Source organism: Talpa europaea (genome assembly GCF_964194135.1).
Source record: "Talpa europaea genome assembly, chromosome: 7".
NCBI lineage: Eukaryota > Metazoa > Chordata > Mammalia > Eulipotyphla > Talpidae > Talpa > Talpa europaea.
In genome coordinates this window covers 127,168,615-127,191,714 of record NC_140074.1, presented here as the reverse complement: position 1 = coordinate 127,191,714, position 23,100 = coordinate 127,168,615, and the positions used below count along the sequence as shown (strand labels likewise).

General features: G+C 35.3%; 1 protein-coding gene across 1 annotated transcript in view; it reads right to left on the bottom strand.

The window, feature by feature from the left end:
* The window catches only part of CEP112 (centrosomal protein 112), a gene marked incomplete at both ends in the record, with an annotated part of 340,823 nt that overhangs the window by 264,648 nt on the left and 53,075 nt on the right, over nt 1-23,100 (bottom strand). The window contains 4 exons of the mRNA XM_084238043.1: nt 248-391; nt 4,461-4,579; nt 7,312-7,411; nt 9,815-9,901. Of these exons, the coding sequence (XP_084094169.1) occupies nt 248-391; nt 4,461-4,579; nt 7,312-7,411; nt 9,815-9,901 (450 nt within the window). The remainder of the gene's footprint in view (nt 1-247; nt 392-4,460; nt 4,580-7,311; nt 7,412-9,814; nt 9,902-23,100) is intronic.

Sequence of the window (23,100 nt, the reverse complement as noted above, 5' to 3'; positions counted from 1 at the left end):
TAAAATGTAATGACTAAAAAGAAGAGAAATTTATAAAAAGCTTTCAGAGTGAAGTCTCACAAGCAAACTTATCGCATTATCTCATATAGTGCATTATCTCGTATAATTCCACTCAAAGCAGGAAGCTAAGGTGTTTTAAATCTATAACACATTTATGCACTGCACAAGCCAGGGAAGCATGGCGACATGGAGATTAAGAGGATAGTTTCCAAAAATGTCAAGAAATGGACGGGAAGGGAAGACTTACCGTGGACTGTGTTTGCGCCATGTATTCACCCTCCATTTTATTCAGACGGAGATTTGTGTCCTCCAGCAATTCTTGAATATTTTCAGTATGCCGCTTTTGAAGATCAAACTTTTCCTTTTCCATTTCTGCTACCGCATTGTGGAGCTACACAGAGAAATCAAGAATTGACTCTTTAAGCACTGCGGAATAGACTGTTTTGCAATTCAGAAAATTGTCTCTGTTTCTCTATTTATCTATACCGTGACGTAAATGCCAAATGAGATAAAACCTACAAATAAACATGCAAAGTAAAGATATCATACAAAAAGCATACTTTAAGAAACAATTTTTCTTCACTTTCAGGCATTGGAAATTTCAATTGACAAATAATTATTAAAGGGAATTGTCTACCCGAGGAAGAAAGAGGAAATAAATCAAACAAATAATATAATGCCTCAGCAAACAACACTAGCATAAGACTGAAAAGCCAGAAGTATGTGTAATAGTGCTGCTGATTAGGGATACTATCTCAGTACATATTGTCAGCTTATTTACAGGAAATGTTGTTTAAAAATACTGTTAAAAAATGCCTCCTCCATCACTCTAATCCCCAACAAGAAGCTATTTTTATCCATTCCATAATCTATACAAAAGTGCACACAAAGATGGCAGTTATAAATCAAATAGAGGATAAGTTCTCTAAGGAGAAGTATATATATATATATATATATATATATATACATCCTAGTGTAAACAGGGTTTTCTTTATAACAGAGTCTGCAGAGAATGTTTAAATGGACACTTATTGTGTCTATGTAACCGATTAAAGGAAACCAGGTTCAACAAGATAGCTTCCAAAGGGAATTGAAAAGCCATGGCCACAGTCTCATGAGCATTCCTTTGCTATCTTCATGGGAATAGAATTCTGATCCTACCTCCTAATGTCCACCTCTAAGCCCAGGCTCACTCAATGGGTGGGAGGACAGGAGTCCAAGATATTCTAAACAACACATTTGATTTTCCACCCATGAATAGAAGAGAAATACAAAGATAGGACACATACATGTAGATTCTTACTTAACTAGGAAGATACTGGAGGAACAGGAAAAACCCTGACAGATGGTGAAAACGAGAGGCAGGATGCGGGCAATAATTATGCTAATTATCGGTAAGGGTCCCAAGGACTTTTCTTATAGTTTCTAGTTGAACAGAAAAAGTGAGAATGGCTCAGTAATCAAAAACCCTTGGGTTTCACAAATTTAACATACGCAGCTTTGATTATTTGTAAGTGGGTCCCAAAATCCTTAATATGTTGTAGCTATATTTTGCAAGACACATGCATCTTAAGTTGGTACAACTGGTATTCAAAAGTCAGTCACTGAGCTGGTATGTGAATGTAGGCAAGCTCATAGCACCTAAGTTTCTGTGCTGCTTTGTATTTATTGGCTGACATGAACAATAACTCTGATAAAGGGACCTAAAGGAGTGACTGTTGGCCATTTATACATCTTTTTTGAAGAAGTATCTATTTAACTCTTTTGCCCACTTTTGATTGGACTGTTTCTCTGCTGTTGAAGTGTAAGAATTCTTTATGCACCTTAGACATTACTGTCTTGTCAGATATATGATGTATAAATATTCTCTCCCATTCAGTAGGGTGTCTTTTTGTTTAATGATAGTTTCTTTTGCTGAACAGAAACTTGTTTGATGTGGTTTCATTTGCTTGTTTTTGTTTCCCTTGCTGTTGGAGTCCAGTCACCAAAGACATCCACGAAGCTAACGTCATGGATTTTTTTTTTTCAAGTGTTTTCTTCTATAGATTTTATGGTTTTGGGTCTTACATACAAGTCTTGAATCCATTGTGAGCTAATTTTTGTGTATGATGTGAGACAGTGGTCTAGTTTCATTCTTTTGTTGGCTGTCTAGTTTTCTCAACACTGTTGAACAGAATTTCCTTCTTCCAATGAATACTGTTAGTTCCTTTGTTGAGATTAACTGTCCATATAAGTGTAGGAGGCTTTAAAGGGTGAACATTCCCTAAAGGATAAATTGATTTAATTGAAAATAACACTAGATACACTCTAAAGCACAAATCTTGCCAGGATTTATGAACCATAGGATACCATAACGGCCATAAAAATGACTGAATCTACAATATAAAGGAGATTTTTTTAGTCAAGAGCTTGACTGGGTACAAGGGTACAACAGGCCTCCCCAGCATCCTGAATATTGGTCTTTAGCCCGGACATTTGACCACACAGGGTAAATTCTAAGCTATATGAATCATAACTCAATTTTTTAAAGGCCCACAAATTAGGAAAAAAACAAGGTATATTGTCAAATAACTGAGAGCTAGTCCATGCATATGAGAAGGGGAGTAGCATTATGACAAAGGTGAGACTTGAAAAATCACAGAAGCTCAATCATGAAGAGCCTTGTTACTCCAAAGGGCAACTGGGAACCAGTAGAGTGACTGAAACATAGTAGGTGAGCCAGGTTTGTATTTGAGAAAGACTCAACTTGGCTGTTTTGGGCATGGGGGTGCTGGTGCAAAGAGCCCAGTTACAGTATGTCTGGGCAAGAGACAACAGTCTCCTGAACCCGGCATAGAGGATGATGAATCAATGGGAAAGAAGTAGCATCTCTGGGCAGCTGGGTAGAGGGAAGTATAGAGACTAGGAAAAGGGAATACTTCTTAGCAACAAAGAAGACAGAATTTGGGGAGAATGATGGAATTCAGGTCAAGGAGAAATCTTTAATGGGTAGTTAGATAACTGGGACAAAGTGAGAGATGTAGGGTGGAGACATTGGGGAGTACACACTCATGCACACACACACATCACATTACCTCATTCATATGAGTGAGTGACTGCATAAATCACAAGGAAATCTTTCAGTTGCTTACTAATTTGGATGCCTCTTCTTCCTGCACCAGGTTTTCACCTCTACCCAGAGTTATACACAAATGTTCTTCACAAAAAGAACTTTCAACCATTTGTTCAGAGTTTACACATCCACTAATGATTGTGCAACTGTAAGAAAGGTTTACTAATCCAGAAGAAAGACTGAGATTATACCCTTGCACAAGGTAGGAGGCAGAAGACTTTTCAAACTAGCAATTTAATCCTGCGATTTAAACTGGGAAAGTAGGACTAGAGATTTCAAAGGAAGGAGGCCTTCTATTATACTAGCTACCTACAGTGAGCACAAAATTGTGTCAAATTTATAGTCAAAACTAAAATAAAAGAAAAACCATATAAATTAATGAAATAAAAGTAGGAAACAACTGACTACCCATCTTAATGTATCTGCAATACACGTCCCAGATCAGGCCTGAAGCTGCCCTTACCAGGACTTCTTATGTTGAACAATAGTGTCTGCCATTAATAATTATAAATTTATAATTTTCAGTAGAATACTTTAAACCAAGATCAATTAAGAGACTATCAGTATGAATTAACTAAAAATCTTTTGTTGTTGTTGTTGAGTTAAAGAACTGGGGTGCAGGCCAGAGGTGCAGGGGGTGATAGGATTCACCAGAGACAGAGTGAGGAGCAGAGCAGGTGGATTTAATGGTTTTTTAATTTTGTTTACATCAAAACAAGTCTATACTATATTGTATTCTCTGAAATGTCAGTAAAGATATGATACCTGGCCTAAATCCAAAATTTTAAGTTTAATTTCCCAAAACTATCCACATGCTATTTCCCTAAGAATTTGCTCAAAATCTACTGGCAATGACGAAAAAAAAAAAAATTCAAAACATTCATTAATTTCAATAACTAACTTAAAGTAAGTTTTCTACATGAAAATTATTCTATGAACCATTAGATATCTGGAAGCTAATATACCAAGACATGAACAGTAACTATTTCTTTTCTTTTCTTTTTTTTAAAGATTTATTTATTTATTTATACAAGCACTGGGTACAGTCAGAAGCGCGGGAGGGTGAGAGAATTCACCAGAGCCAGAGCGGGGAGCAGAGCGGGCAGAAGGACTGAAGTACACTGCTGAGGGGAGCAGCGGGCGGCAGGAGAGGTCTGCACAACCCAGCGCTCAACCGCTGCACCACCGGGGAGGCCCCGAACAGTAACTATTTCTACAGTCTAGAATCTTGTTACTTTTTTCATACTTCTCTGTATATCCTATAGACATCCATTATTATTATATTTAAGTATGTTACTTTGGAGGATAAACCATTATGCTTTCTATTATTATTCATTTCATTACTTACCTTCTTTTCCCAGTCATTATTCAGAGATTCTGCACTTTGTTCACATATCTTTTTCAGCTCTGAAATCTGGTTTTCTTTAGTCTCTCTGATAACTTGACAGTCACGTATAAGGGCCTGAACTGTCAGAAAGGATGAAAACAGGTTAAACCAATTCTAGCTACCACATAAAAATCTGATGATAAAAAATATGTAAAGCACCAGCTAACAGATAATTCCATTGTTCACCAAATCTTCTCAATTCTCCCGTCTAAAATATCTGTTTTCTTTCCTCTCTTTTCACCATTTCTCCCACTGCAGTCTTGGTAGAATCCATCATCACTCACTCCCCGGACAGGTTTAACAACGTGCCGGTTTGGCATCATCCCCCCTGCATGCTCCACTGCTTTGAAGAAGCCTACCTACAAATCCAGGGCTATCACTCCTGAGTAAAAATGATTACCCAGTCCCTTTCATAACACATAGAGGGTAAAAACCTTCAACATGGAAAACAGCTCCTCACAATCTGATTACTTCCTGGCCATACCTTCTGCCAATTCCATATTCTTTAACATGTATTGCAAACGTGCCAACTATCTGCAGATTCCTGAGGCCATGTTCTTCAACGTGCCATTGCCTACCAGCAAAGCCCTTCCCTCTTCTGCTGAAAAGCTCCTACTCACTCTAAGTCTCAATTCACCCATGGTGAACCGGTTAAGGCCCATTTATGAACCAGTCACTCACCCTCCTCTTGCAGGGGCAGAAACTTCTTTTTATTTCCAGGAAACCATATTTACTTTGCCATTAAATTACCTGTTCCATTATACGTTCTAATGTTTTACTTGCCTATTTCCTGAAAAGAAATCTATTTCAACTTTTTATCTACGAAGCACAAAGTGTCACATAGGCAAATTCTCAAAACCCAGTGCACTGAATAAATAAAGGAGCCCATAATTCCATTATATTGTTGCAATGGTAAAACCATTACCAAGGTTTATATTAGTAATAAGAAATAGTTCTAAATTATCTAAAATATTTTCCTTATATATCAGTTAAATTTCCATCTTTTTAAAATGACTTAAACTGTCACTGTTTTAAGTAAAATTTAACATTCATATCATCTGGATGGTAAAATAAATTGAGCTGTATGTTTGTTTGAAGCTAATATTGTCTTAGTTTACTGATAGGTTCTTACTTCAAAACAGCCATATTTTTACAAACATTTACATAGAAATTCTTTCACTCTAAAATTTCAACTATGCAACAAATAAGGGGAGAGAGAAGAATCCAAGTTAACCTAATACTAGTCTTCAGCTTCTACATCATTTTTCTTCACAATTCCAAAATTAAACTAAAATCTGTTTGCAATTCCAAAAGCCTTAAGAAATATTATTTTTTAACCTGAGGCATGTTTGAATTACCTGATTTAAATCAGGATAAGAAATAAAAACCTAGGAATAATTTAAAGTATTTTTATAATGACTGATATTTGGAGAAAGAACCTGAACAAATTTCTAATTACTTTCACCAACATTTGAGGTTAGAAGTAAACCTTATAGTATCAAATTTGTTAACTTATATAGATAATAGCCATACTGAATTTTCTAGAACAATACCATTCTCAGATATACGTGGGTTTGGTGTTTTAGGAGGGAGCCACCAAGTTCCATATGAAAACTCCTAAATGAAAACCTTCTCTCCGTTTTCCTTTTCTTCATTGTCTGTATCCTACCATTCATCAAAATTTCTTCAGTTCCACCCTCATTACTCCCAACGCCATCATTCACACATCTGGGTCCTTAGCATCATACAGAAGCATGAAGGCATTAAGATCCTTGAGTTGGAAGGGACTTTACATATTATCTCCTCTAACCTCACCATGTTACAATAGGACAAGCTGAAACTGCCTGATGTCATACAGCAGACGCTGAGGAACAAGGCTGAGACTAGACCCTATGTTTTCCGAGTGGAATGTTTTCCCTCCTGCTCCCACTCCATCCTGCCTTTGACTATTAACAGACGAGGAATTAGCTTCACCATGGTAAGCTTATTATCAGACTATTCCTTCTAAAACATGAGATCCTAAAACTCCCCTCTCAAAGATTCCCAGAACCTACAGGATAAACTTGAAACTTCTAAATCTGAAATTCAAGGTCATACCAAATTATTCATCTTAAATTTTTTCAAGCTCTCTCTTAATGTATAGGATATCTACTCTAGCAAAAACGGTTTGACAGCATCCTTTCCACAACTCACCAATGTCAGCATTCCTATTTCAGTACCTAGAACTCTTCTTTCTAAATCATCAAATTTTGCAAAAATTTCAAGGTTTTTTTTCCAAAAAATATTTTCAATACTCTCTCTAATGCCTGCCTGTTGCATTTTAATGGTTTAACCTACAATCATTATTAGTTTAACTCTTGATTACATGTTTTTTTTTCCTTTTTAATGAAATTTTAAATGGAGAATACTTTCCAAATGTTCTGTCAACCACAATATTAGGAAATATGCTAAAGGTATAAAGTAGGGTACTTACGTGATTGCTTTTATTAGACCAAAAGGAGTAATTTCCCTAGACTTCCCTGTAAAAGTAAGTTCTAATTCCATGATTGGCCTATGTCAACTCAAACCCAATAAGGAGGGTTAGTTAAGAAGAGGAAATAACAGTGAGAAATTCTTACAGGTTCTTAATCACACCAACACACATGCACACACGTTTTCCCCAGTAATTTAGAAGCCCACAGAACATATCCATTAATGATTTAATAGAAACACTCTCATATTCCAAGAAATTACAAAACCATTTTTACTCTGTTCAGCCGCTAAAATAAAATGGAAATGTTATTGAAAGATTTATGTAACAATACCACATCACCTTTCTTTTCAAGTTTTCTAATAGTCTCCTCCATTTCATTTTGCTTCTTTTTATATAAAGTTTTCAATTCTTCTATTTCGTTATTCTTTCTTTCTAAAATCTGCAAGTGAATTTGAAATGCTTTAGTAAACTATATTGTCTTATACATAAAACACAGTTTTACAAATGAGCATAATGTATTTCGTAAATCTATCTCAGCTAATCCCACAAGTGGTTTCCAAAAGAAGATGTAATAAACTCTATTTTAGTAGATAAAGAAAATAGCAAATTAACTAAAATAATTGATTACTGAAAGAAATGTTATCTAGTTTCAATTTTCATTTTTGAATTGTTATCTAGTTTGAATATCAATTTTTAAGGAGGAAGAGGTGAGTAATAAATCAGGGGATTCTCTAAGATAAAATTCAGAGATTAAATTGTAAGAGAGTGGCAGATAAGTCATCAGAATCTTGCCATGTTGGGATAATACAATTTACCTCCCCACTGTACTGGAAAAAACTATCTTCAGGTGGGCATGTCCCTGAATCCTCCCAAGCATCCCACCATTTTCATATACAGTAATAAGAATCCCCAGGTATATGGGAAGACATTATCTTTTATGTCTAGTTCTGATATTATGAATCAGAAAAATCAGCTTGAAATGTCAGAAATTGCATTAACATTTTACATCATCATATCGTAATGATTATATTGTATCAGAAGTTTTATAATTATCATTTAATAAAATTTAATCATGATTATATATACTTCTAAATACACCTCACTCCAAAAAATCCTAGAGAAATGATGCAAATGTAAGAACATTTAGCAAGTAGGAGAAAACTGTGATAACCACAAGAGAAAAGCAAACTGAGTCAGAAATATAAATACCTACTTTTTTATGGTTGGGGTGTACTTCCTGTCTACCAATTTAGTAAATTATTAAAGTCTATTTTTAAAAGCAAAAAAATAAAAGGGTTATTCACCAATGTTTGTCTACTTTTCCTTAGTGACTCTGTTACCAGCATTTTACTTTAGCTTTCATTGTTTTAGTCCCTCCTCAAAGAGTGTCTGGTAAATAAGAGAAGGAGCTAGTTTTTTCCTGACATTCATAAAAAAGAATGTATACAAAGAGACAAAACACTTTAAATTCAACTTGTCTCCTATACCTGACACTTAGAAAACACCATACACATGACAATACTGTTTTCTTTTTTCATGAATTTAAATAGAAATTCCTGGAAAGGATTTTATTACTGAATGTTTTTCTTAGAATAGATCTTTGTAACTCACATACCAGGGAGCTTATTTTAAACTCTATTACCATGATTTTTCCAAATATATTTTAAAATTCATTCATTTTACATATCAATACGTTATACATCAGTAGATTCTATTTCTTATGGACATATGTTCTATTGAAATTGTATTTCTGAATCGATAACATATTTATGATAAAGAAATGCTTTTATATAAGCAATTTAAACTGAAGCAAAATTCTAGTAAGAGCACAAAGCAATATTTGCCTTTAAAATTTGAATGGGAAAAAGGAAAGGGATTCAATATTTTTTCTCTTTCTAATTTTCAATCAGTGGTTTCCTTCTTGTTGCTTTGAAAGAAGGTAAGCCAAATATACACCTGACTAAATATTAAATATATTTTCAGCTTTAAGAAAGCTTGCATATGTGATGCTGAACCACCATGATTCTCTCCCCCCATCTCTGCCACTTAGTTTTGGGAAGGGTTAGTTTTGAAACAGTAAATGCCAAGATTCTATTTGGGTCAATATTAATGTATTTAAATATATATGTGTATTTATATGTGTATTTATATATGCATATATATTTAAATAAATGTATTTACACACATATAGAAAATCCATATACATCACTACATTGTTTTTAATCATTGCTAAAATATAGTATAAATTCAAATTCTATGAAGGATAACCACAAAGAGGTATTTTTGTTGTTGTTGTACTCATGAAGAAGAAAAATTAACTTTACTTAGTAATACAGATTGAAACACTGGAAGGCTTCAATCCCCATGAGCTACTGAGAGAAGATGCTTGCTGTCAATGCTAGCATTCTAATGCGTGCAGTCTCTAAGCCCAGGAGTTCTGTTTTAAATTAAAAAGGAAATTTTAATGGCACAAAAGTGAAAGAAAATTAGGCAAAAAAAAAAGCTCTAGTATTTACACTTGATGTGTTATTTTAGCTTTTATGAAAGGTAATAGCAGAATGCAGATAAAGGACTATAAGGCCAGCCTTTAGGAATTGATGAAGAACCAAAAGTTAATGTAAATTATAAGGATTTACATAAACTTACATGCTTTGTAAATCCAAAAGTAAATGAAGTTTAAAGATCCACTTCTTCTAGGATATTAATTTATTAGTAAATTTCACTTATAGCATAGACTATAATAAGTATAGAAATAAGTAGATGGATAGATGGATGATCACAAGACCTAGAATATTTCAAATATTCAACATGAATGACCGAATAAATGCTATATAAGCCCTACCTTCTGAACATCAGCATCATGCTTCTGCTGCAGTTTAAGTTTCTCTTCATGATATTTGGCTTCCATCATTTTTGTTTTCATGTCCAACTTCAAGGACAAAAATTTTAAAGTTGTTATTACTTTTTTATCCCTTTGGCAAAATGTACAATCAAAACAAAATAACTCCCTATATCAGAGAGAGTATCATTTTCACTTTTACCTGATAGCCACGTCTACCCATCTCATTACAGACACCAATGTGTTAGTTACATTCTTTGATAACTTCCGAGCTAATTAAAAGTCATTCAAATAAATTTCACTTGACAAAAGTGTCAAGGGAAAACTGATACTCTCAATACAGATTAACCAGTTTCCCCCACCCCCCAGAAAATGTAATTTTATTTTTTTTCAAAAAATGTAATTTGAAGTGATATTTTGCGAAATCCACTCAATTTTTTAGAACTTACTACTTTTTGAGTAAGTCTCTAGTCAACATTTTTACTTCTTTCATTTCTCACATCTGTGTTTCCATTTTAAATCTCTTATTTACCTACATACTTAAATATATCAGTGAATCAATGTCCATAAATATGGCCTATGACTGATGGACACACACCTCACTTAACAAATTGTCTACTTCTCTCTCCTAGACTGTAGACCCTGGCTCCCTCCAGGTAAGGGCTGTATCACCTTTGGAGCATTCATTCACAAGTCCTGTCCTCCTTTGTCCACACCTAGAGCACTGAGATTCTGAGCAAAGCCAGCAAAATGCTTGCTTGTTGATAATAATGAGTGCATCTTAGAATTAAAAATTAGTAGTGACAGGTTTGAAGAAAAACAATATAAAATCAATGATCTCAACTGTAAAGTATCTGGCCACCTGATTTTGTACTATTTAAAAGAATATGTATGTCGGAGTGTGATAAACTTCATTTACAACTCTTTTCTACTCCCACTGTGTATTAACTACTGTGACTTTGGGCAGGTTGCTGAGTATACAGCTTGAAACAAAGTAGGCATGCAAAAAAAAAAAATTAGTCCACACCTTCATAAAATTTTTCTCTTAAAATATCAAAAATGAAACTCTAAAAATATTTTCTCAAAAATTTTTGAAATATTTTCAATTACCATTTCAAGTAAATGAATGTGAATTCAAGATAAGCATGCATGCTCATATCAAAATTAAATTTAAAAATTTTACAAACAAAAGTTAACATAATACAGATTCATGATACGTATAACCCGTGCACACATACTATGCAAAAGGAAAAACAAGTCTGTCTTCTTTCTCTTGTCTCTAAATCACATGAAGTTTCTCTCTCATTTTAGCAGAGAGGGGGCTGGGTGGTCACTATCCATGTGAAGAATCTTATGAGAAGCATTTTTGGGGTCTATTTAAAAGGAATCAAACTCTAAAAGCAATATAACCAAGCTGGGCGAATTTAGGAGACATAACTCATCACCATATCTTTCTTTTATACCTTGCATTGAACTTGTTATACCCTCAGCTTCTGAGGGTCAACCCTGGGACCATGTTTCAAAAACCCTAACCCACCACCCCCTACCTACTCCACCTCAATCTTGGTGAACAATCAATTAGGAAGAAACAGTTGGCACATGCTTATGGATTCCTTCAACTAGTGGCTAATTATTCAGATTTGCTCTTTCAAGAATCTAAGCTAACAGTAAGTTCGCTGGTATGGGGGAAAACCCAAGTTCTAGAGGGGTGGTGACCAAGAAAAGGCGGATGAATCCAATATACAGAAGAAAGCATGATGAATACATAAACATAGCAAAGACTAACCTCACTGCATCTGAAATACAAGTAAACAACCTTGAGCTCCAAGATCAAGCCTAGGTTTACTTGAATTTGTAAGAATTCCTGTGTTCTTGCAACCAATAAGATTTATCTAAGCTCTATTTTTTCTTACTTTGGTCCATTAAACTTAAAGTTGCTATAATAGCACAAAGAGCTCCCGCTATCCTGTACCCAGATTCACCAATTATTTGCATTTTGTCACATGTGTTTTATCATTCTTAATACCTCTCTCCATATATATGTATATATGTGTATGTAGATGTACATACACATACATACATGTATGAACAATTTTCTGGTAAGTTAGAGACACTAGATGTCTCTATAAGACATCTATAGATGTCACTTATAAGTTAGAGACATCACATCTCTTTGTCACTAAAAACTCCAGTGTACATGTGCTTCAAACAAAGATACTATATTGCATAACCACAGCAGTTATAAAAACCTGGATATGTAATATTAACCAATAATGCTATCTAATACAAAGACCTAGAGTGAAGTTTTATCAGTTATCACAATAATACCTAATAATAGCTAATTTCGCCCCGTCCAGAATCCAATCAGGATTGTGACTTGCCTTTAGTTGTCATATCAACTTTATCCTAATCTGAAACAGCCTTTCTTTGAGTTTCTTGACCTTGACACTTTTGAAGAGTACAGCCAGTTATTGAATGTCCCTCAATTTGGATTTGTCTGCGGTCTCCTCATGATTAGACATATTAGATTTTGGTAAGAATAACACTAAGTGACATAGTGTCCTTTTCCTTCCATTAGGAGGAGTTTGGTTTGTCCCAATATTGCCAATATAAGGTTTGATAACTTTGTCAAGGTAGTGAATGCTAAGCTATTATCAGGGCTGTATAAAATATAAGGTTTTCTATAGTAATTCTTAAAAAAAATAAATAGGAGTATCTCTTCTCTGTAAACTCTTAACTTGACACCACAGAATAGTTCTATATTTCTGCCCTGCGGTCTAAGGCATGATTCATGATAAGTCATCAGGACTAGAATATACACAATCTTACTAGTACAGTATATAAAGATAACACAAGATACAAAATACAGATGTACATATAAATATAAACACAGATATGTATGTGCATCTACATACATACACATATGTATGTAAAACACAGAAAACAGCCTTGTTTCATTTAGTTTAATAAAGGACTAAAATGGAAAGACTTGAATATAACATTTTTAATTTGTATGGCTTCTAGGTAACCTTGATTTCAAACAATGTTTAAGTTTTCTTTAACTAGACTAAGAATGTATGCTATCAATTTCAAACTTAAGAAGCCTAGGGAGCTATTTCAGGCTATAATGGAGTAACCAGCACCAAAATCACCTCCCACCACTAACAACCATAAAATGGAATAAAATATATGAGGTAACCATTCTGTGGTCTTAGAAAGTAGGCAGTGCCATTCTATCATCCTTATAAACTGAGTCCATGGTAATTCTGGCTCTATGCATGGGCATAACAACTAGAGTTCAAACTGGCCACTACAATACTACTCAACTGAGAAGGCAAAGTTGAGAGTTGTTCAGGGCAGCTGAATAAGCTAGAACATCAAGTAAAGGTTGGGGAAATGGGAACCGCCCAATAGAATACCTTCTCAGTCACTAATATGGCTGACGTGTATGTTGGGTACATGATAGAAAATGTAATAGATACTACAGATAAAAAGTGCTGGGAGACACTGAAGGCCCAGTCCAGCCACAGTGGAAATTCCTTCCCAACACCTTGTGAACACCTAGGCATCCACCATTGAGGCCCTACCCTAGCCATACTCTAAAACTGCCCAATAAAATCTAAAAGGAAGTCTTTATAATTAAGATCCTCAAGAAAGTACAAATTTTGTAGACTGGTATAGATTGGTGGCATGTTGGAGGAGTATGGAAAATATCTTTGGTTTTCCATAGATTCGCCTTTATGTTCACGCAGTTAAAGATAAATGACAAGCAATTGAATGGCTTGCAAGAACAACAACAACAAAAAAGCCATTCTATGGAGGAAGAGAAGATAATACAGAGATGCCTGCATTGTATCATCTACAATGTACTACAGGAAAAAAAATAACAAACATACAAAACAAGAAAATGTCATTCACAAGCAAGGGTAAATAAGTAAAATAAGTTATAGACCCAAAGTCAAAATTTTCCCAAGTTTGATTAAAGATGAACCTATTTAGCAAACCAGACCTTAGAGTGGCTTATATAAATTTCTACAAAGACCTAAAGGAAAATATATCCAAAATTAAAGAAAAATTTATTTGAATGAGAGGGTAGATAAAGAATCTCAGCAGAGAAATAGAAACTATAAGTAGGAAGCAAATGAAATTCTAGAATGGAAAACTATAATAACTGAAAGGAAAAAAATCACTAAATAAACTTAACAGCAGATTTGACAGAAGGGTCTGTAAATTTAATGAGAGACCAACAGAAAATATCTAACAGTAGCAGTAAAAGTGGCAACGCAATAGTAGTAATTGTAGTAACAGCACCAGCAACAATAGCAGTAGTAGATGTAGTAATAGCAGCAGTAACAGAAGCAGCAGTAGTTGTAGTAACAGCAGCAGTAACAGTAGTAGTTGTAGTAACAGCAGCAGCAGTAACAGTAGTAGTTGTAGTAACAGCAACAGTAACAGTAGCAGTGGTAGTTGTAATAACAGTGTTAACAGAAGAAGTAGTTGTAGTAACAGCAGTAGCAGTAGTAGTTGTAGTAACAGCAGCAGTAACAGTAGCAGCAGTAGTTGTACCAACAGCAGCAGTAATACTAGCAGCAGTTGTTGTAGTAGCAGCAGCAATAGCAGTAGTAGTGGCAGAACAATTACTTGGAGTAGTAGCAGTATCATCAGTAGCAGCAGAAGCAAGGAGTGGGGAGAATTTGCAGGAGAAAAACAACAAATATTTGATTGATTACAACCAACATGCACTGTTCCTGGCTATTTGCATGCATTATTTCATGTAATCCTCATCATAACCATCATGTAGATACCAGTGTTACCCCCCATTTTACAGTTAATAACACTAAAGCACAAAGAGGGGCCAGTTCAAAGTCACACAAGGCGTGTCTGGATTCATACTCAGGTACAAAGTCAGGAACCCTACTCAGCAGTGTGGGTCCAGCTAACACACAAGAGCTATATACTACTGAGTAGCTTTTGTATGCATAAATAAATAAAATAAATCTTAAAAAAAAAATACGACAGATGGCCTTTTTTTCAAATAGCTCCCTACATAAACCATAAACAGAACGCAAACAAGGAAAAGAAGGTGCACTCTCTGGTTTTAATAATAAATGTGGTCTGGGACAGAAAACCTGACACAACCAGGGAGGGGTGAAGGGATAGCACATGACCCATAAATAACCTTTTTTTTTTTTTAAGATTTATTTTATTTTATTTTATTTTTAAGATTTATTTGTTTATTTATACAAGCACTGGGTACAGTCAGAAGAGCGGGAGGGTGAGAGAATTCACCAGAGCCAGGGCGGGGAGCAGAACAGGGAAAAGGACTGAAGTACACTGTCAGGGGAGCAGCAGGCAGCAGGAGAGGCCTGCGCGCCATGTGGGCCCCTCCTCCGGTGGCCGGGGATCGAACCTGCGATGCACAGGCTGCGGGCAGCTTCGCAACCCAGCGTTCAAACGCTGCACCACCGGGGAGGCCCAACCACATTCTTTAAAAAGTTCTGTGGTTCAATTTTTGCTCCCTTTCCTTTTTTTTTAAGATTTGTTTATTTATTTATGCATACAAGAACTGGGGTACAGGCCAGAGATGTGGGAAGTGAGAAGATTCACCAGAGACAGAGTGGGGAGCAGAACAGGCAGATCTACTAAAATAGATTGTTGAGGGGAGCAGCTGGTGAGACAGGGGAGGTCTGTCGTGCCATGTGGATTGCTCCCTGACCAGCCAGGATGGAAGGAGAGGCTGTGGATTGCTTCACAGTGTGGTATTTAACCCCTTGCGCCACCAGAGAGGCCCACTTTCTTTTTTTAAATTAAGGAATCCTATCTTTTCTGACCTGTTGTACTTTACACACTGTTTGAAGCCATATTTTACCTCAGTGATATTTATTTAGTAGACTTTTTAAAATCCCAATTAATTCTCTGGTTTCTCTTCAGAAAGTATAAATCTTTCTCCTTTTACTAAAAATCCCAATTAAGAGTTACCTGAACATATTTTGCCAGTTAAATATTTGAGCTTCCACTACAAAGTATTGTTCTTTTCTCCTTATTTCTAATGAACATTCCAATAAGTATTTAGACTTTCTATTTCCAGTTCATAATCATTTGGTCATAGTGTGAGATCATTTATTTGTCATCCACAAGCCCCTTTCATCACCACATCTAAGGACAGACTTCATTCTTTTGTCCTCAGTAATTTGCACTATGATCATCCTTTGTTCCTTCCATTGGCTTCTGATTCTCACACTCTGAGAAATGTTTCTCTGTCACCTCTGTGTGATCCAGTCTTCTCCCGGTCCTGAAAGGCAGCATCCTCCCAGATTTAGTTTCACAGTCCTCTTCACTTGCCAAAGGTTTGTCTTTGGTGACCATCTGGCTCTAACTAATCTTCCATGTAGATGAATTGCAATCTTCTGTCTCACAATCTCCGTCAAATTTGGCAATCAGTAAAAATCTTACAGCTCCATACAATTAAGTCCCTTATTTGACTCCTTCTTTCCTTATCCTCAACCTCCAGAAAGTCACCAAGTTCTCTCCCAAAAGGCAGTACCTTCTTCCAACCCCTCTGTTACCAATCCTGGAGAGTTCCTCACTCACTCTCACCTCAACCATCAGACAGCTTCATCACTAGTGACCTTCCACCACTGTCTTCCTCTGAACTCACTTTCTGTTGTTTTTCAGAAAATACAGCTGTAAAAACATCATTCTCTGGTCAAAACTCCAGTAGTTCCTTCCACCTTGGCTTAGTAACAACAGCCATTTCTGACTATCACACTCTTCCTTTTCCTTTCCCGAGGCTTCAGGTGAATAGTCCATGTGGTCCTGCTAAACATGCCCTTTCTTTCCTGTTCCCAAGTCTCCTCTTCCCATGTCTCATGCATGACTCAATCCCTGACTAAAATGTCACTTCCTCCATGAAGTCCTCCTCAACCTTCCCAGACAAAAGCAAATTTCACTTCTTCAATACGCCTCCTAACACTTCATGTTCAGTATTACACTACAGTTGGTTTGCACTATATATTATTTTTTTTTTGCACTATATATTCTTTCCTGGAACTGAAGTGTAAGTTTTAAAGGATTTTCTCATGAGGTTTGCTGAACAATGTAATTTAATTCTACTCTCATTTGTATTCCCTTTGTACTATATAATATACATGTGTGCATATTAAAGTTAAGTTTGAAAATGTAAACAAATGAACAACTGAGCCAAAATTATAGAACCACCAATGTCAGACTAAGGCAGAGCGAGCCCTCCCCCCATGACAAAAAGAAGACAACAGAAAGCATGCAGAGCCCTCCCCCCATGACAAAAAGAAGACAACAGAAAGCATACAGAAGACTTTCTGAGATCAGCACAGAAGAGAGTACACCCTTGTTCTATTTCTAAAATCAGTCACGGTTCAACTTGTTCTGATCAACCCTCTAATGTCAGGGAAGATTAGTTTGGAACTAAAATAGCCCTCTAGCCCCCTGCCCCATCAGAAATATTTTATGATGAGAATCAGTCAAGATAAATGGAAAGAGGGCCTCCCCGGTGGCGCAGCGGTTGAGCGCTGGGTTGCGAAGCTGCCTGCGGCCTCTGCGGCGCCGGTTCGATCCCCGGCTGCTCCCCGGCCACCGGAGGAGGGTCCCACATGGCGCGCAGACCTCTCCTGCCGCCCGCTGCTCCCCTCAGCAGTGTACCTCAGTCCCTCTGCCTGCTCTGCTCCCCACTCTGGCTCTGGTGAATTCTCTCACCCTCCCGCGCTTCTGACTGTACCCAGTGCATGTATAAACAAAACAAACAAACAAATATAATAAATAAATAAAAACATGCTTCTATAAAAAAAAAAAAAAGAAATGTAAAAATGCAAGTATAATTCTAAAAAAAAAAAAAAAAAAAAAAAAAAAAAGATAAATGGAAAGAGAGACGTCTCGCCTCAACGGCCCATGTCTCTAGGCCAAATAAGCAGAGATTCACTCAAACAACTCAATTACTTGAACCACCCAGGGCTAAACCACCCACTTCTAGAAAAAGAAGTAGACAGTCATCAAGAGATTGAGACAACTGCACAGGAACAAGAGGAATTATGACAAGTCATTCTATGGATAACCTACTGTTGAAGCAAAAAACCTAAAATTTTGAAGTGCCCTTATTTTCTGGAGGGCATTCCCACAAGTTATTTTTAAAAGAATTTCTGAAATTTCTATTTCGGATGGACTTGAGAAATTTTATTTACAAAGTCCATGGGGTGCCATTTTCTCTGAAGTAGTTACTTCAAAGAACAGCTCTGAGGTTAGACATTCCTCCCAAATGAATAAAGCTGGTGAATGTGCTCACTTACTTGGTACAAAAGTATTTCCTTGGGTCTAAAAATATCCTACTTACAGTTTAACTAGTTAAATTTTAAGACAATTACCAATGTCATCTTACTTAACTGAATAGTCACAATCTTTTTAAAGGAACACTCACCAATCTCTTCACTTGGATATTCAACGTTCACTTTTTCATTCAAAATGCTGTTTTTACTATTAACAGTTTTGCATGTGCAAACTGTATTTAACATTTAATTCTGAAATTAGCAGAAAGCCCAAATAAAATAGCACCATAATTATGAAATAGTTTAGAGGAAGAAATGTATTGAAGTCAGTTAGCAGGGAATCATCTATAAACTATAAAATAGAAAGGAACCCCTTTAAAGTGATTTTGAAGACTTAATGTGATCAACTCCCCCAATCGTGTCAAACAATCAAAATGTACCAAAAGCAGGATTTATTTTGACAAAAAGGATAATTCTACAAGCTCTCTAAGTTTTCTATAAGTTGCAGTAACAAAGTATAAAATGTCACCATTGTAATATTGCTGAAATATTTAATTTGCTTTTATTTACTGTAATTAGGTAGTAAATTTAATTTGCTAAACTTAGGCATGATAAAAAGGCATTAAGGGTTGAAGACAGTACTGATGTCAAGCATCTGTACTGCCCAGCCACTTCTAAGGCATTATCAGTAACTCATCTGAATGATGTATTAGTCACACTTTCTTTCCACATCTCAACAATCATCACAGCAAATTGCAGTGTGATTCATAAAATAATCATCACTCCATTTGCTCAAATACCTAATTGTTACAATCATCCTTTTAGAGAATTCTGTTAGTTGCTAGTCTGAGGAAATTATCATATGTTAGTAATTATGATTCTTCCTGATTAACATCTCCAGCATATCGTATTCGCAAAATGTTAATTTGCAATATTTCATAATGCAAATTTTTATTCATTGTGCTTATTTATAAACATAGCACAAAAAACAAGGCATCTTTCTCTTGTTATCTTATCCCTGGGGCTTAGAGATGTATGGAATTCTCCTAAACAGGAACTTCTAATCTCCACAGTGCATGCTGGTATTTCTTTTTTCTAATTTTTAATTTTTTTCATACATCATGTGCAAGCATAATTTATGTGAAACATAAACTTAATCATATTACACACTGACTTTTTGTTTATTTTGTTTCATTTTGTGGTACTCTGGTCTCCATGCCATTTTTTTTTTAATCTTTCCCTCACCTCCCATTTCTTCCTACCTCAACATTTCCATGGGGCACCCATATTAACCACCTCATGTAGGCTTCTGTCTTCCGTGATGCTCGCGAAATCATATACCCACATACTCAAGCAAAAATGTAGACATTAGTATGGAGTTCAGTGGAAGAAACTACAAGTGCCCTAGGATAATGATTTTCCTCTTCTGCTTTAGGTCCCCACTACAATCATCAAACTTGGGCTGCGCACAGGTTGCCTCACGTGTAGCTGCACATGACTATGTGACCAGATGTGGTCAAGGGGAATGACAGGAGAGAAATGATACAAGCAGTTCTGGACATATTTAAAAGTAAAGTGACTTTTCCTTCAAACTCTTTTACTTTGAAGGAAGACACATAAAAGATAAGGTGCTAGTAAGGGACTGTCACTTCAGACCCAATGGAAGTTGAGGATGGATTCCTAGATTCATACATATTTTTGATTATGACTGCTTCATATATACAAAAATACATTTCTTGCACCTTGCTTTTCTCTCTGAACAATACCTCATGGGAATCTCTAAAAACACCTGTTATATATTTTTTATTCATTCTTTTTCTTGCTACCAACTATTTCTTAACAAGGAAAAAAACGAAAGTTGTTCTAGTCACTCCCTTTAATGCATATTCACCATATCTTCAGAGTTTCTCTACTATAAACAGTTCCACAAATAAACATCCCTCACACATGCATCCCACACACTAGAGCTTGGATTTCTACTGACTGGATTCTCGGAAGACATGTAGATAAGTCAGGGCTAGGTATATCTCAATAGATTTTTGCCTCCTGTTAGAGTAAATTCACATTTCCACCACAGGAGTAGCTATTTATCCATTTTAATTCACCTTTTCCTGAAAAACCACTGTGTTTGACCCATTTTCACATGTTTGTTTGTGAAATTCTCTTTCATAACTGGGATCCATGTTTCTGTCTATCAACCGGTATGACTTCCTGGAATGCAGCATACATTAACACAGTATCTGTTCCAAACTGTTTCCCCAAATTTATTATTTTCCTATTGATTTTGATTATTGCTTTTTTTTAATTACACAAAGAGTTTTACTTCACTTAAGTCAAATATTTCTATAGTTTCTTTCATAGTTCCTGGTTTTGGAAAAGTTTTTGGATTAGGCAGGTCTTCTAATTCCTATTTTTTTCTTGCAAGTTTTTTGTTGTTTTGAAAGTTTTAAATTGGGCATTGATAGGTTAATTTTTAGTACATCTAATTTTTTTCTCAGGAAAACAAAAGCATATGCCAGCACCCTTTACTAAATAAGTATCTTTTTTCAATGTATTGATATGAACTTTGGCATTAAATTTTACTTTGTACTGAGGTTTAATTTTTTTCTCATATTCCACTCTTTGGTTTTGGTGTCAGGGTCTGCTTCATAAAATGAGCTGGTAAGTATTCACTCCTTTATTATCCCTCAAAGAATCTATATAACATTGGAGTCAGTTCTTTCTTAATGCTTCCTTACATAAATATGTACTTGTAAAAGGGATAGCTTCATAGTGCTGTGTCTTAATCCCTTGCATCACCAGGGAGGCCCTGTACTTGTAAAGGGAGGGAGTATTTTAATACCCTTTTAAGATTATTGTAGATATTCTTCTTTAGTAACTCAACACTCACAAGTGCTAGATTCTTAAAGTTACTTTGCATTGTGCAGTCTGAAACTTTTCACACTCTGTCATAGTAAGTTCTGTTGGTATATTGAACATGGAATGGATATTTACCCCACACATGATTTTATAACATCATATGCTACACATTTGGAAAATATCAATTCAACAAGTTATGTGGATTTCCAATTATGAAATTTCATAACTTTGCATTGGTTAATCAGCATCAATAGCATCAGAAAAATCTTAGTATTATAAAGCTCTCAAGTTCACTGTGACTAATAAAAGTTCTCCAAGTTCTAATTTTCATTAAAATGTCAAATTTTATCATTAGCGACAAATACTGTCAGTTATGTTGCTTGCAATGACAGGCTTCTTTTATTCACTTTTGATAAAATGTCTGCCAGATATCCAAGTGTGAATCATCATAGCTCACCCATCAGTCATTCTTGCAAAATAAACTCAGACTCGCCCAAAACAGCAGTTATTTCAGTACAGAACTCTGGCAGTTCTTCATGTACATTCCATCTCACTCACACACCAAAAAGATGTACATTTGAGTTACGAGATCTGACAAAATAAACAATTTTACTACTTACTTCATCAAGGACATTCTTAAGTAAAATTGGTTATATTTTTCCATAGGCATGTGGCACTGAAGTATATGACTATCACTACAATGTGTCCCACTGCCTTGATCTGGGCTAAGATATAGCATTGTGTTTGCACCATCAATGCAAATGTCAACATAGTAAAAATAAAATGACATTTGCATTATTACAAAAATTATTTGACCTTACAGAACTTGTGAAAGAATCTGGAAGCTATATGTCATGGAATAAACTTTGAGAACTAGAGAAATTTTTGAACCTGTATATCAGGATACATGTGCAAGACTGTTTATTAGATTATTGTTTATTAAATGACCTGTTAAAACATTAAAAAGTATTTTAAGTAGACAAAATAGATACAGTAAAGATAATAAAGCAAAATGACAGTGGTGTGGTTTTTTGAGTAAAATAATTAGCTATAGCGATTGGATTTTTAACTCATTTTCTCCCAAATTCTCAACTGTTACAAAATTATTGCATTTAACCTTTGGGTATTTTATTTGAAAAAAAGTTGAAAGTTAGAAAGTATTCATGAACAAAATGACAAAAAAATTGGCAGGTTAACTTAATAAAAAGCAATACAAATGAACCTGTTACAAACAGAACATGTTATAAAAAGATGAACACAGAAAATCAGGCACAAAAGAATATAAAAAAGTTTAGTTCAATTTAAATAAAGTTCAAACTACTAAAATAAAAATATTTTCATTTTAAATGATACAGGCATTAGTTGTAAATCAATTTAGAGAAATTATCAAAGTAGAGAAATTATCATCAGAAAAATCAGATAGTAGGTACTTCTAGAGAAGATAGAGAGAGCATGATGGGAAAGGGTTGGACCAGAAGCTTCTAGGGTACTGGCAACAATCTCATCCTTCCCTGAGTGTTGTTTACAATGGTATTTTTTGTATAATTATCTATTATATTTTGTGAGACTATGTGTACCTGAATGCCAATTTAAATTTATAATTGTGTGGAAGAAATGTTTTAAAATATCAATTCTCTCATTCAGTATGTCAATCACTTGGATTTCATTATCTTGGATTTATTTAAACTCTACATTTAACTAGCAGATTTCAAAAAGAAATAATGCCTAATTGGCATGACATTTAAGAAAGTAGCAACATCCTTTTTCAGGCAATAGGTGGGAACATTCAGTATGGGTAGAGGTAAAGTTCAAAGGAAGTTTGAAGTTTTCTACTTTATTGCACAAAAAGAGCAATTTCTACCATCTGTTCTCTGAAATCTGATGATTTCTCTGAAAATTGATCTCCTCTTATTGTGTCATCTCATCTTTCATTTCAGTGACAATGGTTTTCCAAATGTCTTAATCTATGTCAGAAATCTTTTTTTTTTAAATATTAAAAAAAAAGAACCAACTCCACAGCCTGATGATGCTCATTGTCACACAGTTCTGTGATGTGGATATCACACAAAATGTGTTAGCAATTACAAAGGCAAACAAGTCCAAGTATGTTTGTGAATGATAGGCTAAAATTAAAAC